The sequence below is a fragment of the Salvia hispanica genome, chromosome 1, assembly GCF_023119035.1.
Source record: "Salvia hispanica cultivar TCC Black 2014 chromosome 1, UniMelb_Shisp_WGS_1.0, whole genome shotgun sequence".
In the NCBI taxonomy this organism is placed as follows: Eukaryota; Viridiplantae; Streptophyta; class Magnoliopsida; order Lamiales; family Lamiaceae; genus Salvia; species Salvia hispanica.
Window position 1 is genome coordinate 25935644 of NC_062965.1, and position 14110 is coordinate 25949753.

At 40.8% G+C, this 14110-nt stretch overlaps 1 protein-coding gene across 1 annotated transcript in view; it reads right to left on the reverse strand.

Moving 5' to 3' along the window:
- Window positions 1-1429, reverse strand: part of LOC125192291 (G-type lectin S-receptor-like serine/threonine-protein kinase LECRK2) — a 3561-nt gene extending 2132 nt beyond the window's left edge. The window contains exon 1 of the mRNA XM_048089828.1: window positions 1180-1429. Within this exon, the coding sequence (XP_047945785.1) occupies window positions 1180-1429 (250 nt within the window). The remainder of the gene's footprint in view (window positions 1-1179) is intronic.
- Between the last annotated feature and the right edge of the window lie 12681 nt (window positions 1430-14110).

Sequence of the window (14110 nt, forward strand, 5' to 3'; positions counted from 1 at the left end):
TCTGTTGGTACTTAAAGTGTCGTTGTGTCTTCATACATAGCCTCACTTCTTCTTGGTCGCTTCCGCTATTTTTATGATCTTTGGTTGGGATAAATACTTTTATTTTCGTGGGAATATTATTATTGGTTTTTGGGAAATGTTTGAGGATATTTTGGAAACGTGGATAAACGCTTATTTCGATAGTTTTTAATGGATTTCCTTTGCTAAGGCATGATTCTTACTCTACTTAATTGTTCATTAAATGTTGGTCAAATCCCTTTTAAATGAAACCCTAGCCTATGATCTTTGATGCGTTTAGGTTTAACTAGTTAACGAACGCCGCATTTATTATACCCTAAATGGGCGGGTCGTTACAGTTGGTATCAGAGCCTCAGTTCTTTTCGCTCTGGACCCAAGAGTCTTGTTGAAATAAAAATTGAAAGTTGTATAAAATTGATTAATGGATAATTGTCGAAGACTCAACACCGCAACTCGTCTCCGCTCAACCACGATGAATGAGGTAACAAGTATCTCTTGAATATTGATATGAATTATGAAATATTGGAAATGAAGCGAATGGGAGATTGTTGATATATTTGGAAATTGTGATGATTATGCTTGCATGTGAAACTGCAAAATGTGATTATGCAAAATAAATGATGTTATGCAAGTGATTATATGTTGAGACTGTTATGAGTTGAACAATAAAACTCTATGAAAATTCTATGTGATTGTGATTTGCGTGATATGTGATGAACGACCTCTATGAGAATGAACTTGAGCACGCTGCTATACATAGTTGGAATATTATTATTGGTTTTTGGGAAATGATTGAGGATATTTTGGAAACGTGGATAAACGCTTATTTCGATAGTTTTTAATGGATTTCCTTTGCTAAGGCATGATTCTTACTCTACTTAATTGTTCATTAAATGTTGGTCAAATCCCTTTTAAATGAAACCCTAGCATATGATCTTTGATGCGTTTAGGTTTACCTAGTTAACGAACGCTGCATTTATTATACCCTAAATGGGCGGGTCGTTACACTCGTCTTTATTGATCTTGTTGTAGTCCTTCCGTTTCTTGTGAATAAAAATCACAGAAATTGACAATACCAAGACGGCTATTGACATAAGTACAATGCCGATGATGAGGATGTCTACGCCGCTACGCGTCGTTCTTTCTTGATGATTCTTTTACGGTTGGAATCGCCTCCAATGTCGGTCTCCATGGTTGTACTGAAGCGAATGAGAGCCGTGTTTGAGTTTCCCAGAGACCTTCTCCCGAATCTCAATGGAAGCCTCTGTTTTTTGCATTCGCCGTCTTTAAAGAAGGCTGCTTCGCAGTTGCAGTCATCCAGGCATGCTTTGCTGCACTCTTCTTCCCTTGTCATCATTTCCAAAATCTCATACGAGTTATCCTCCCATTCGGTGTTTTCGACTGCTCTCATATCATACTTCAATCTATCGTCAGTTTGTTAAAGTTTGTCTAGCCTACAAACTTTGACTATTTTGTCAAAAATTTTATCCCACATCGGAGGGAGTTAAAACTTTGGGGGAGAGTTGCCTATAAAAGGAACTCTCCTGCCCCATTTGTAATCATTCTCATACATTTGTTTCTCTTCTCCATTTAATATAATTGGGCTCTGCTAAGGGTGCTCGGAGACGTAGGCAATTTGGCCGAACTCCGTTATCAATGTTTCGGGTGTGTTCTTTCTTTATTATTTATTTTGTTCCGCATTTATTTCTGGGTTTGCTTTTCTGCTGTGATATTGTATTCAATATTATTTGCGGGTTTTGTAGTAGTGTTTTGTACACCGACTGATAAATTCTGTTTGGAGTCTGGTAATTAAGAGATAGAGTCTGGTAATTAAGAGAGGACAGTGTCCCCACCAGTCTTTCCAAAGAATTTATTTGGGGAAGTAATTTTATCGAGGTAGACCCTATTGGGTTAACTCTAAAATTACTGAATCGGTTCATTTCACTATTTGAGAGAAAATTTGCCCGGTTTTCTCAACAAGTGGTATCAGAGCCAAGGTTCGTCCTTGGTTCTATTTGTTTGTAATATTGAATACTTTATTTTGAGTCTGTAATGGCGGGTAATGGTCAAGAAGTCAAGGCTAGTTCGTCATCATGGTCGAGGCTTCCACTGTCAAATATGAAATTGACGGTGGAGATATTTGATGGTACTGGCCATTTTGGTATGTGGCAGGGGGAGGTTCTAGACTCTCTTTTCCAACAGGGTCTTGACATTGCCATTGAAGAAAAGAAATCAGAAGATATAGATGATAAAGATTGGAGTACCATAAATCGGTTAGCTTGTGGAACAATTCGTTCGTGTTTGTCCAGGGAGCAGAAGTATGCTGTCAAGAATGAGACTTCTGCACATAGATTGTGGAAGACACTGGAGGACAAATTTCTGAAGAAGAGTGGTCAGAATAAGCTCCTTATGAAGAAAAGGTTGTTCCGATTTGAATACCGGTCAGGTACCACTATGAATGAACACCTTACTTTGTTTAATTAGTTAGTAGCAGACCTGCTAAATTTAGATGTGAAATTTGAGGATGAGGATCTGGCATTGATGTTGTTGTCGTCTCTTCCTGATGAATTTGAACATCTGGAGACCACATTGCTCCATGGTAAAGAGAATGTGTCTTTAGATACTGTATGTTCTGCTTTGTATAGTCATGAATTGCGAAAGGCAGATAAAATGAAAGGCAAAGCAGTTACAGATGAAGCATTAGTAGTAAGGGGTCGTCAACAAGGCCGATCAAAGGAGAGAAGAGGAAGGTCCAAATCGAAAAGACGAGCTGCCAAAGATGAGTGTGCTTTCTGTTATGGGAAAGGACATTGGAAGAAATACTGCCCAAAGTTGAAGAAGAAAGAAAAGGCTTCGCAGGATGCAAATGTTGCTGAATGCAAAAATGATGCGGAGTCGGATTTTTCTTTGACGGTTTCACCTACAACATCGCATCCAGACGAGTGGATATTGGATTCAGGTTGCACCTATCATATGTGTCCCATCAAGGAGTGGTTCTTTGATTTCGAAGAACTCAATGGCGGACTTGTTTACATGGGAAATGACAGTCCATGTAAGACAGTCGGGATAGGCTCAATCAAGCTGCAAAATCAGGATGGATCCACCAGAATTTTGAAGGATGTACGGTATGTGCCCCAGTTGAAGAAGAATCTCATCTCATTGGGGACCTTAGAATCTAAAGGCCTAGTTGTGATGATGCGGGATGGAATTCTTAAAGCAACTTCAGGAGCATTGGTGATGTTGAAAGGCGTGAGGAATAACAATTTGTATTACTACCAAGGTAGTACAGTTGTTGGGACAGTAGCAACTGCAACTTCGAGTAATAAGAAGGATGCAGAGGCGACGAAGCTTTGGCATTAGCGATTGGGACATGCTGGTGAGAGATCATTGCAAATTCTCACCAAGCAAGGATTGCTGAAAGGTACGAAGTCTTGCAAATTAGAGTTTTGCGAGCATTGTGTTCTGGGAAAACAACGAAGAGTGAAATTTGGCACTGCAATCCATAATACAAAGGGAATTCTGGATTACGTGCACTCTGATGTGTGGGGACCTGCCAAGACTCCGTCACTTGGAGGTAAACACTATTTTGTCACTTTTGTTGATGATTTTTCCAGAAGAGTTTGGGTGTACACTATGAAGAGCAAAGATGAAGTCCTTGGGATTTTTCTAAAATGGAAAGCTCAAGTTGAAAATCAGATGGGGAGGAAGATCAAGGTTCTCCGATCAGACAACGGTGGAGAATACAAGAGTGATCATTTCCAAGATGTATGCCAAGAGTGTGGCATAGTTCGGCACTTCACAGTGAGAAATACACCACAGCAGAATGGAGTGTCAGAGCGTATGAATCGAACAATAGTGGAGAAAGTTCGTTGTATGTTGTCTAATGCTGGGCTAGACAGGAAATTTTAGGCTGAGGCCATCACATACGCTCAACACATTGTCAATCGTTTGCCATGTTCTGCCATTGATGGCAAGACTCCTTTAGAGGTATGGTCCAGTAAACCTGCGACTGATTATGATTCTTTGCGTATTTTTGGTTCTGTTGTATATTATCATGTCACTGAATCAAAATTGTATCCACGTGCAAAGAAGGCTTTGTTTATGGGTTTCAGTGTTGGTGTTAAAGGATATCGGTTATGGTGTTTGGAGTCTAAGAAGACGATTGTAAGTAGGGATGTTACCTTTGATGAATCTTCCATGTTGAATAAGGTAAATCCAAATAGTAGTGATACTTCGCAGCAGGTGGAGTTCGAAGAAAAAGTTGTGATCCCAACTACGAACACCACAAATGACTCTCCTACGGAAGAAGAAGAAGAGTCAATTGATGAAGAGGTTCCACCTCAAGAACCTTCGCAGCAATCAGAGCCAATTGCAGTCAGGCGAACGAGGCGAGAAAATAAGAGACCTGCTCGTTTTGCGGATATGGTAGCATATGCGCTTCTAGTTGTTGATGATATTCCAGGTATCTTTTCGAAAGCTGTTGAAAGTTCAGAAAGCGATGGTTGGAAAGGTGCTTTGGAAGAAGAGATGCAATCTCTTCAGAAGAACAAGGTGTGGAAGCTGATGCCGTTGCCGAAAGGCAAGAAGGCAATTGGATGTAAATGGGTTTTTGCAAAGAAAGAGGGATTTCCTCACAAAGATGATGTTCCCTACAAAGCAAGATTGGTAGCTAAAGGCTACGCCCAGAAGGAGGGAATTGATTACAATGAGGTATTTTCTCCTGTTGTTAAACATTCCTCCGTTAGAATTTTGTTGGCTTTGGTAGCGCAGTTGAATTTGGAGCTAGCTCAACTTGATGTGAAGACCGCGTTTTTACACGGTGATTTGAAGGAGGAAATCTATATGACCCAACCAGAGGGATTCAAGGTTGCTGGTAAAGAAAACTAGGTTTGCAAGTTGAACAAATCGTTGTACGGATTGAAGCAGTCTTCAAGACAGTGGTTCAAACGGTTTGATAAATTTATGAAGGATCAGATGTACACAAGAAGCAAATACGACCACTGTGTGTATTTGCGCAGACTTCAAGATGGGTCCTACATCTACCTACTCTTATACGTTGATGATATGCTAATAGCATCAAAGAGCCAAGTTGAAATTGACAGATTGAAGGCTCAGTTGAGTAAGGAGTTCGAGATGAAGGATTTGGGGGAAGCCAAGAAGATTCTCGGCATGGAGATTACAAGGGATAGAGAGTGTGGCAAGCTTTGGCTGACACAGAAGCAATATTTGACCAAAGTACTTCAGCGTTTTGGTATAAACGATGATTCCAAACATGTAAGTACCCCACTTGCTCCTCATTTGAAACTTAGTTCTCAGTTATCTCCAAATACGGATGATGAGCGAGAATATATGGCGAAAGTTCCCTATGCTAACGCAGTTGGAAGCTTGATGTATGCAATGGTGTGTACAAGACCCGACATTTCACATGCCGTTGGTATTGTGAGCAGATACATGCATGATCTAGGCAAGGGTCATTGGCAAGCTGTGAAATGGATTCTGCGGTATATCAAAGATACTGTTAAGAGATGATTTCTCTTAACAAGATTCCGACGTCGCGGAGGCGATCGTCGAATGGATAAAAGGTAGACGAGGTAGTCGCGGGAGCTTTGCCCGTCGATCAAACCAAGATTAATACCGAATTGAAATAAAGCGTAAAAATAAGATAAAGGTAATTGTATTTCTTCAATGAATGAGAAGGATACAAATACTCCTATTTATAAGACTAGACTAACTTAATGAGCAAGAAAATAAAGATCCTAAAAGATATATGGGAAAATAAGGGAAAGATATGCTAAATCAATAACTAACTAAATAATAGGATAGAGGGAATATTCATAGAGATATCTTGTATCAACTCCCCCACGGTTAAAATCCACCTTGTCCTCAAGGTGGAAACCACGACACAATAAAGAGCGTCCCGAACAAAAGCGTTAACGAGCTATCCCCTCCTGGATCAAACACACACCGACTAGTCGAGCATCTCCCCTCTTCATCAATAACATCCTGGTATTCTTCACCAACCTTAAGATTCTCGAGTCCTCCTGCAGCAACATCGGCAATCCATTTAATTTCAGACCTTGCCACAACCTTCGCAACTTGATCATCTAAACACGATGGATTAAGCATCCTTTGGTCTTGCTCCCTCAAATCAAGCCCATCGCCACCCAAAAAGCTATCTGGACTGTCGTCAAGTGTTGACGACTGTCTGTGGGTAAGATAATCGACATAGCATCCATTCTCATTAGAATTCCTTTCTAAGGCAGTTGCATATCTCCCGGCAGCAAATGGAAGAATCCTTTGACGCAAGGTGGGAATCAAGAAGCAATATTTAGCGTTGATAACAACAACTTTGCGAGGTGTGCCTCCGGGATCAAACGCATGCTGAGGAGAATGTTCGTTAATGAAGCTTAGTATATACCTAAGACAGTAAGCAACACCAGCTCTCTTTCGCCACTGATTCTCTTCCAGAGATTCAACGATGGATCCGAACGCTCCGGAAGAACCAAATCCTGCAATTAAAAACTGGACGATTCCACTCTTCCCAAAAATTACTTTCCCGGACAAAATAGCTGGAGCTCCCTGCGAGCCATCCTCTAGTCTGTTCACATTGGTATCACCTAAACTCTGACCTCCATCTTCAGTACTTCTGGCACCTCGAGTCCCAGTGCTTTCAACCATCAATTTTCTTATTTGTTTCGTTCTCTTTGTCTCCTCATTGAATTCTTCAATTCCTAATTGCACTCCAAACGTGATTTTCCAAGTTGTGAAATCAATGATCATCTTCTCTTCATCGTCTAACAAAGCCTCGTCCTCTCCATTAATATCGTGGCTGCACGGTGAGGAGAGCATGGCTGGTGGGGGCGGGACAACAGCTGCAACATGTAACGAGTTGCTAGATGGATCATGATGGAGATCGGGGCGCAAGAGGCCTCCGGAATCCGTGGTGCAAGGCAGTGGGCAGTCAGCAAGGATTGGTTGATCATATGCCGTGTATACTTGCGGTGCGCTTAGTCCTGGCGGATCCCAATAGGTAGGTGAGCTCGGGGGCTAGTACGGGGGCGGTGTGGACTGGTATTCAGGCAATCCCGAGTGATATCCAACGGAAGGGTTTTGCGACGGTGCGTCTGACGAGTAGGGAGACTGCCCAAAAGTCGAGGTTGTGTACTGCGTCGGCGGTGCGTTTAAAGACTCCGTGTTGGTATAGGGTCGCTGTCCATAAAGAGGTGGGTCCCAGCAGGTAGGGAGCGCGTTGGGGGGCTTTCCGTAGTTGACTGGATGATAGTGTTGTTGTCCATACTGTGCGAAACCCAAGCAATTTCCCGGCGGCTCCCACTAGGAGGTTTGGTGAGAAGGGTGCTGATCGTCGGGTGGATATCCCTGTGGTGACTGGTATTTCGGCGGGTCCCAGCACGATGGCTGACAAATAGGGTTGTGCTGTTGTTGCTGAAACTGATGTGACGGAAACCCTCCAAAATTAGGGTTATGATTTGGTTGCCCATGTACGAGAGCTGGACGATTGTACCAATCAACTCTGTTGCAGGTGGTGTGTGGCTGGGTATACTCATTGAGGTGGGTCTGCTGGTCGGTGAGCGAAGTGCACGGTGGCGCCATAGTCACCGGAATAGTGTAGGTAGAGGCACTGAAAACGGCAGCCACCGTGTGGCCGTGCGCGACGAGGTCTGTGGTTCCAAAATCATGGGAACCATAGGGCTGCTGCGGTTCTGGGTTGGCATACAGCTGGGGTCGGTCGGGTGGATCAGGTTCGGGTTGCAACGGAGGGAGCGTTGCTGCTACCCTGCACTCATGCTCAACCAATCGGGACTCGATTCTGGCCAACCCAGTGAGAATATTCTCCCACGTTGCTGCTGTTGAAGTCAATTGCAAGCCTTCAAATGCTTGCGATATCTCCGACCATAAAGGAAGATTGACTTCAGCCATGAGTTCGAAAATGGAAGCACCAATTGTTAAGAGATGATTTCTCTTAACAAGATTCCGACGTCGCGGAGGCGATCGTCGAATGGATAAAAGGTAGACGAGGTAGTCGCGGGAGCTTTGCCCGTCGATCAAACCAAGATTAATACCGAATTGAAATAAAGCGTAAAAATAAGATAAAGGTAATTGTATTTCTTCAATGAATGAGAAGGATACAAATACTCCTATTTATAAGACTAGACTAACTTAATGAGCAAGAAAAATAAAGATCTTAAAAGATATATGGGAAAATAAGGGAAAGATATGCTAAATCAATAACTAACTAAATAATAGGATAGAGGGAATATTCATAGAGATATCTCGTATCAGATACTGTAGATATTGGTTTGTTGTTTGAGCAGGATAAATCACTTGGTCATTTTGTAGTCGGATATTGTGATTCCGACTATGCTGGTGATTTGGATAAGCGAAGATCTACTACTGGCTATTTGTTCACTTTAGCGAGTGCGCCAGTTAGTTGGAAGTCTACCTTGCAGTCAACGGTAGCTTTGTCTACGACAGAGGCAGAGTATATGGTTATTACTGAAGCTGTAAAGGAGGCAATTTGGCTTCATGGGTTGCTGAAAGAATTGGGTGTTGGTAAGAAACAACTTGAAGTGTATTCTGACAGCCAGAGTACTATTCATTTAGCAAAGAATCAAGTCTTTCATGCAAGGACGAAGCATATTGATGTTCGCTATCATTTTGTGCGGGAAATTCTCGAAGAAGAGGAAATTGTCATCAGAAAGGTTTCGACTTTGGAGAATCCTGCAGATATGTTGACCAAGGTGGTGACGAGAGCCAAGTTTGAACATTGTTTGGACTTGGTTAATATTCTGCGAATTGGAGTTGGCGCTTGACAGCGCCAATATGAAAGCACTGCGAGTCATTTATTTGGATGAAGAAGATTCGTGTTCGGTGGGATTTGAAATTTTGCCAAGGTGGAGATTTGGTAAAGTTTGTCTAGCCTACAAACTTTGACTATTTTGTCAAAATTTTTATCCCACATCGGAGGGAGTTAAAAGCTTTGGGGGAGAGTTGCCTATAAAAGGAACTCTCCTGCCCCATTTGCATCATCCTCGTACATTTGTTTCTTTTCTCCATTTAATATAATTGGGCTCTGCTAAGGGTGCTCGGAGACGTAGGCAATTTGGCCGAACTCCGTTATCAAAGTTTCGGGTGTGTTCTTTCTTTATTATTTATTTTGTTCCGCATTTATTTCTGGGTTTGCATTTCTGGGTTTTGTAGTAGTGTTTTGTACACCGACTGATAAATTCTGTTTGGAGTCTGGTAATTAAGAGAGGACATTGTCCCCACCCGTCTTTCCAGAGAATTTATTTGGGGAAGTAATTTTATCGAGGTAGACCCTATTGGGTTAACTCTAAAATTACTGAATCGGTTCATTTCACTATTTGAGAGAAAATTTGCCCGGTTTTCTCAACACAGTTTTGGTGCAACCATGCGCCGAGAAGGTTCTTGAACAGCTGGCTGTGTTGTTGCCTGGCTGAAAGGAGACGAAACCGGGAAGACACTGACATTCCGGTGCATTATCCATCAGAATACAGAAGGCGTTGACTCCGCAGAAACCTTTGGGAACACACAGGTCGTCTGTGGAGAACCATCTCCTGGTCAAGTTGAGATCACCGAGAGAGAAAGAGTAGATGCGGAAGATTCCTCCGACGTCGAGCCTCATGAGATTGATGGAAGGGAATCCACCATTGGATATATTCTTCAGAGGCAAACTACCGTTGAGCAGATAAAGTCGGCCATCGCTGTCGAGGTTGAGAGAGACGTTACTACCTGCTCCGCCTGTTTGTGATGCATAGTAAGCGTAAGGCGCGGTGTCCTCCGTGTTGATAGGATACTGCACGAGGTGTCCATCGTTCTGCACCTTCAGCCTGAAAATCCCTTTCCCGTAGTCGGTCTCTGAGGCGCTGGAGAAGAGCTCTTTTCCAGGAGTGAGGCGCTGGCCAGGAAGGAGGGTGTTGGTCGGGTTGTCGAAGCTCTGCCAGATAATTCTGGAATCGGAATTATAGAGAACAAAGTTGCCGCTATCGAGCATTGACGCCGATGCAATGGTTGTTGAGGGGCTGATGACGTCTACGTCTTGGCCTTGTCTCCGGCGTAGGATTAGCCGGCCCTCAGGGGATAATAGTAGGGAGACGACGTCGTCAGGGATGGTTGGATTGGTGTCCCTATTTGCTGTCCAGACGACTGTTTTGTCGGGAAGAAAGATGCCGACAGTGTAGCCTTTGACATGATGGGGGAAGAATCCGAAGGCAAAGACGCCGGAGGAGGAAGGCCAGGAGGAGTTGGAGGAGGGAGTGATGGAAGAGCCTAAGGTGATGTTGGAGGATCTTCTTTGAGCTTTTGCTGATAAAGAAATAAGGAGGAGAAACAAAATTGTGAGGATGGCAATTGCTGTTGATGTGTATGGCTTTGCTACGTCCACTATTTCTCTCTTTATAAGGGATATTGCATTGACTTGACTCCCTTTTAACCATTGCTCCTATAATTGATTTTTAAAGAGTGTTGATCACTCTACAAATTTAAAAGTTACTCCCGCATAATTTTATCCATTTCACTTTTATTATTTTTGTAGTGGACCTCATATTCCACTAACTCATTCCTACTCACATTTTATTATAAAACCAAGACTTTAAAAGTAGGACCCAGATTCCACCAACTTTTTCAACTCACTTTCTCTTACATTTCTTAAAATTCATGCCAAGTCAAACTGTGTAAAATTATGTGGGACGGAGGGAGTACATAATTTAAAAAAAAATCTATAATTGATAAACTTGAACCCTAAGGGCTCGTTCGGTGTTTGCTAAATGTGCAGAAGTGTGAAAGCAGGTGAATAATGATGGTTCGTTGTTTCGATTTTTTTTTATACATGGCCCTCGATATGACAAGGGCCTGCACTATTGGCCATGACTTTTGGCGTATATAATTATGGCCTCGTACTTGATATTTGAAAAGTGCTCCGCTATGCATCGATCGATAATTGTGCGTCAGATTACCAATTTGACCCGTGAAATTTGAGATCTTGGTGTTGGCGCGGCTTATAGGATTGGGTAGTCAGTGGAATGTGTGAAATGATAGGGGCAATATTGGCCCATCACATATACAATGGTAGTTAACCCAACCCATCACATCAAATTCTGACACCCATTTCTTGTAAACTAATCGATGCAATTGACTTTTATTGTGTTAGAGCCATCAACATTTAAATACGATCACATTTATTTCTTCTAAGTGGAAATATGGAAGACCGAACAGGCCCTAAATAGAAATGGGAAAGACTTATTTATAGGTGAAAACTAAGGATAATTATTAAATTAAAATATGAATTTTTTCGAAATGTTTAAAATTAAATGTTACATGGTCACCTCTATAGAGTACCGAGTACCGTTCCCTTACATAGACTAACGTGCTCAAGGGTTTGTAACGGCATCAGACCCTGTTGGTACGTGTTCTGATTTGAAAGAAATGGAAAACTATTTAGTTAGTTATGAAAAAAAAATGGAAAACATATTCCACAAATTTGAAAAAAATGCACGCGTTTTCTATGGGAGGTTACCGTGAGACAGTGCGAATATGCAGAAGATTCCTCCGACATCAAACCATATGTATCTATCAGTTATTAATTCCTTTAAATATTCACTCCTGTCTATTACTTGACTTTGATTTGGAAGTCAACATCACTAGATTCTAGAAGTTTAACTTGGTCTTAGAAAATTCCACCGATATTTTGAGATTAATATGGACCTCGATTTCGTATAAACACAACCTACCAAGAAAAGGATTTTGCTTATTATAGTATATTATGTGAAAGGGTAATAGCCTAATATCAATATGTTTATGAGTTTATCTCTACTATATGAAAACTTACTTTGCAAATGATCTAATTCATAATTACTGTTTCATCTCGTACTTTACTAATTTGAATTATTTTTGTTATACTATAAGTCAAGTCCGCAAACGAAAAGAATATTTTGAATATTAGACTAAGCAATGTTCATGATCTTTTTAAAAATCGTATATGACTATTTACGTAGAATCTTGGAACCTTTTTAAAACTTTCCTGCTAATTACTTGGTTGTGCTTTCTTGAAATGGTACAATATATTGGACAAAAGTATGGAATGGGCAGATTAAACAATGTTGAAAAGGGAGCTTAATACAAAAAAAAAAAAAAATGCAAATTGTGATAATTAATCACGAACATATACTCCCTCCGTCCCACAAAAATTGTCCCATTTTTCCATTTCCGTCCTCCCCACAAAGTTTGTCCTATTTCACTTTTTTACCATTTTTTGTAGTGGACCCCATATTCCACTAACTCATTCCTACTCACATTTGATTATAAAACTAATATATAAAAGTAGGACGCGTGCCCGATCAAAATGGGACAATCTTTGTGGGACGGAGGGAGTATAAAACGAAATAAACACATAACTTGTTAAATAAACACATAACTTGTTTATCCGATACAATATACGATATCTGTGTCCGAGGGCGATACTAAGATAGATATTTCTCTCTATCTACTCTCCTAATTCAAGTTAAGATAAGAGAAACAACTCCATATATATAGGCAATATAAAGAGATATAACAATTTATTATTTTTTTATTCACCTCTCTCGTTTTACATATATTCTCAATTTATTTAATTTATTTTAACAATATTCATTACACGCATCAAACTAAAGATAATACTCTAACAATAAAGCTTTAAGGTAGAATTATAATGAATACTAATTGTTGAGGGAAAAGAAGTTTATTTAACTTGAACTATTAAATTAAACTAATAATAACATAGAATTATATAGATACTTAAAAGATTACATAATAAAACAAGCACAAATTATTGAGTTCTACCTATAACTTACATGCAAAGGTGAAACATAGATAGATATAAATTGGTTGAGGTGCATTACTGAGTAACTGAATACTGAAAGATGGTTCATGTAACCATATTGCCCTTCCATTTTTTATTATGAACCAACCCTGTCGAAACTCCTCCTATGACAATACCACATCCATATCCCAAAATCACTGGACGCCAACTGAATCCATCCACAAAATTAGAACCCTCACTCTCTTGAGGAGTCAAGGGATCTTGCATGCATTTTCTACTCAGAGGAAATCCACATAATCCTGAGTTCCAAATGAAGGAGCTGTTATCGAATGTCGGAAACTGGCCGCCAGACAGAGGAATCTCTCCAACAAGACCATTCACTGAAAGATTTAACGTAGAGAGAAAATTCAACATATTCAACTGCCGAGGAATCTCACCATTCAATCGGTTCGAAGACAAGTCTAATGATTCCAGTGCTTTTACACTTCCAAGGGATGATGGTATCTTCCCAATGAGACTGTTGCGAGACAGATTCAAGTACTTGAGTGAATTAAGATTCCCTATGGAATCCGGAATCTTTCCCTAGAATTTGTTCCTAGACATGTCAATAGTGATGAAAGCTTTCAAGATTCTGACCAATGGTTGATTTATGCCTTTCAAAACAACCACCAATGATTCCTCATACTTGCTGAACCAGTTACTCTTTTCTGAAAAATCTTCCTTGGCATTCATCATGGCTGGGAAGGTGGTTAAATATCTAGTTGGGAGGGGCCCATTGAATCCATTATGAGATACATCAAACACTTGTAATTTCAGAAAAGGAGCATCACTACTTATCTCACCATTAGAAATGGGTAAAAGCATACTACCATTGAATTTGTTATCTCTCAAAACGAGGACTCGGAGATGAATGTGATCCTCCATCCAGAAGGGAAACACATCTTGTATCTCATTGCTTCCGACATCAAGAACTTGCAGCTTCCCACAGTTTACTAGGGTTCGCGGCAGTGTTCCTTCTAGGTTATTGCTGTTGAGGTTCAGAGACTCGAGAGCACAACCCTTTGGAAATGATGGTGGTATGAGGCCATCAAAGTTATTCTCCTTCAAGTGCAGAACTTGCAAGGATTTACTTAGCTTTGCCAAACACTTTGGTATTGATCCATGCAGACTGTTGTTTGATAGATGGAGGAATTGAAGGCATCTCAATTTGCAAATGGATGATGGAATCTCTCCAATGAAGTTGTTGGAATGGAGAAT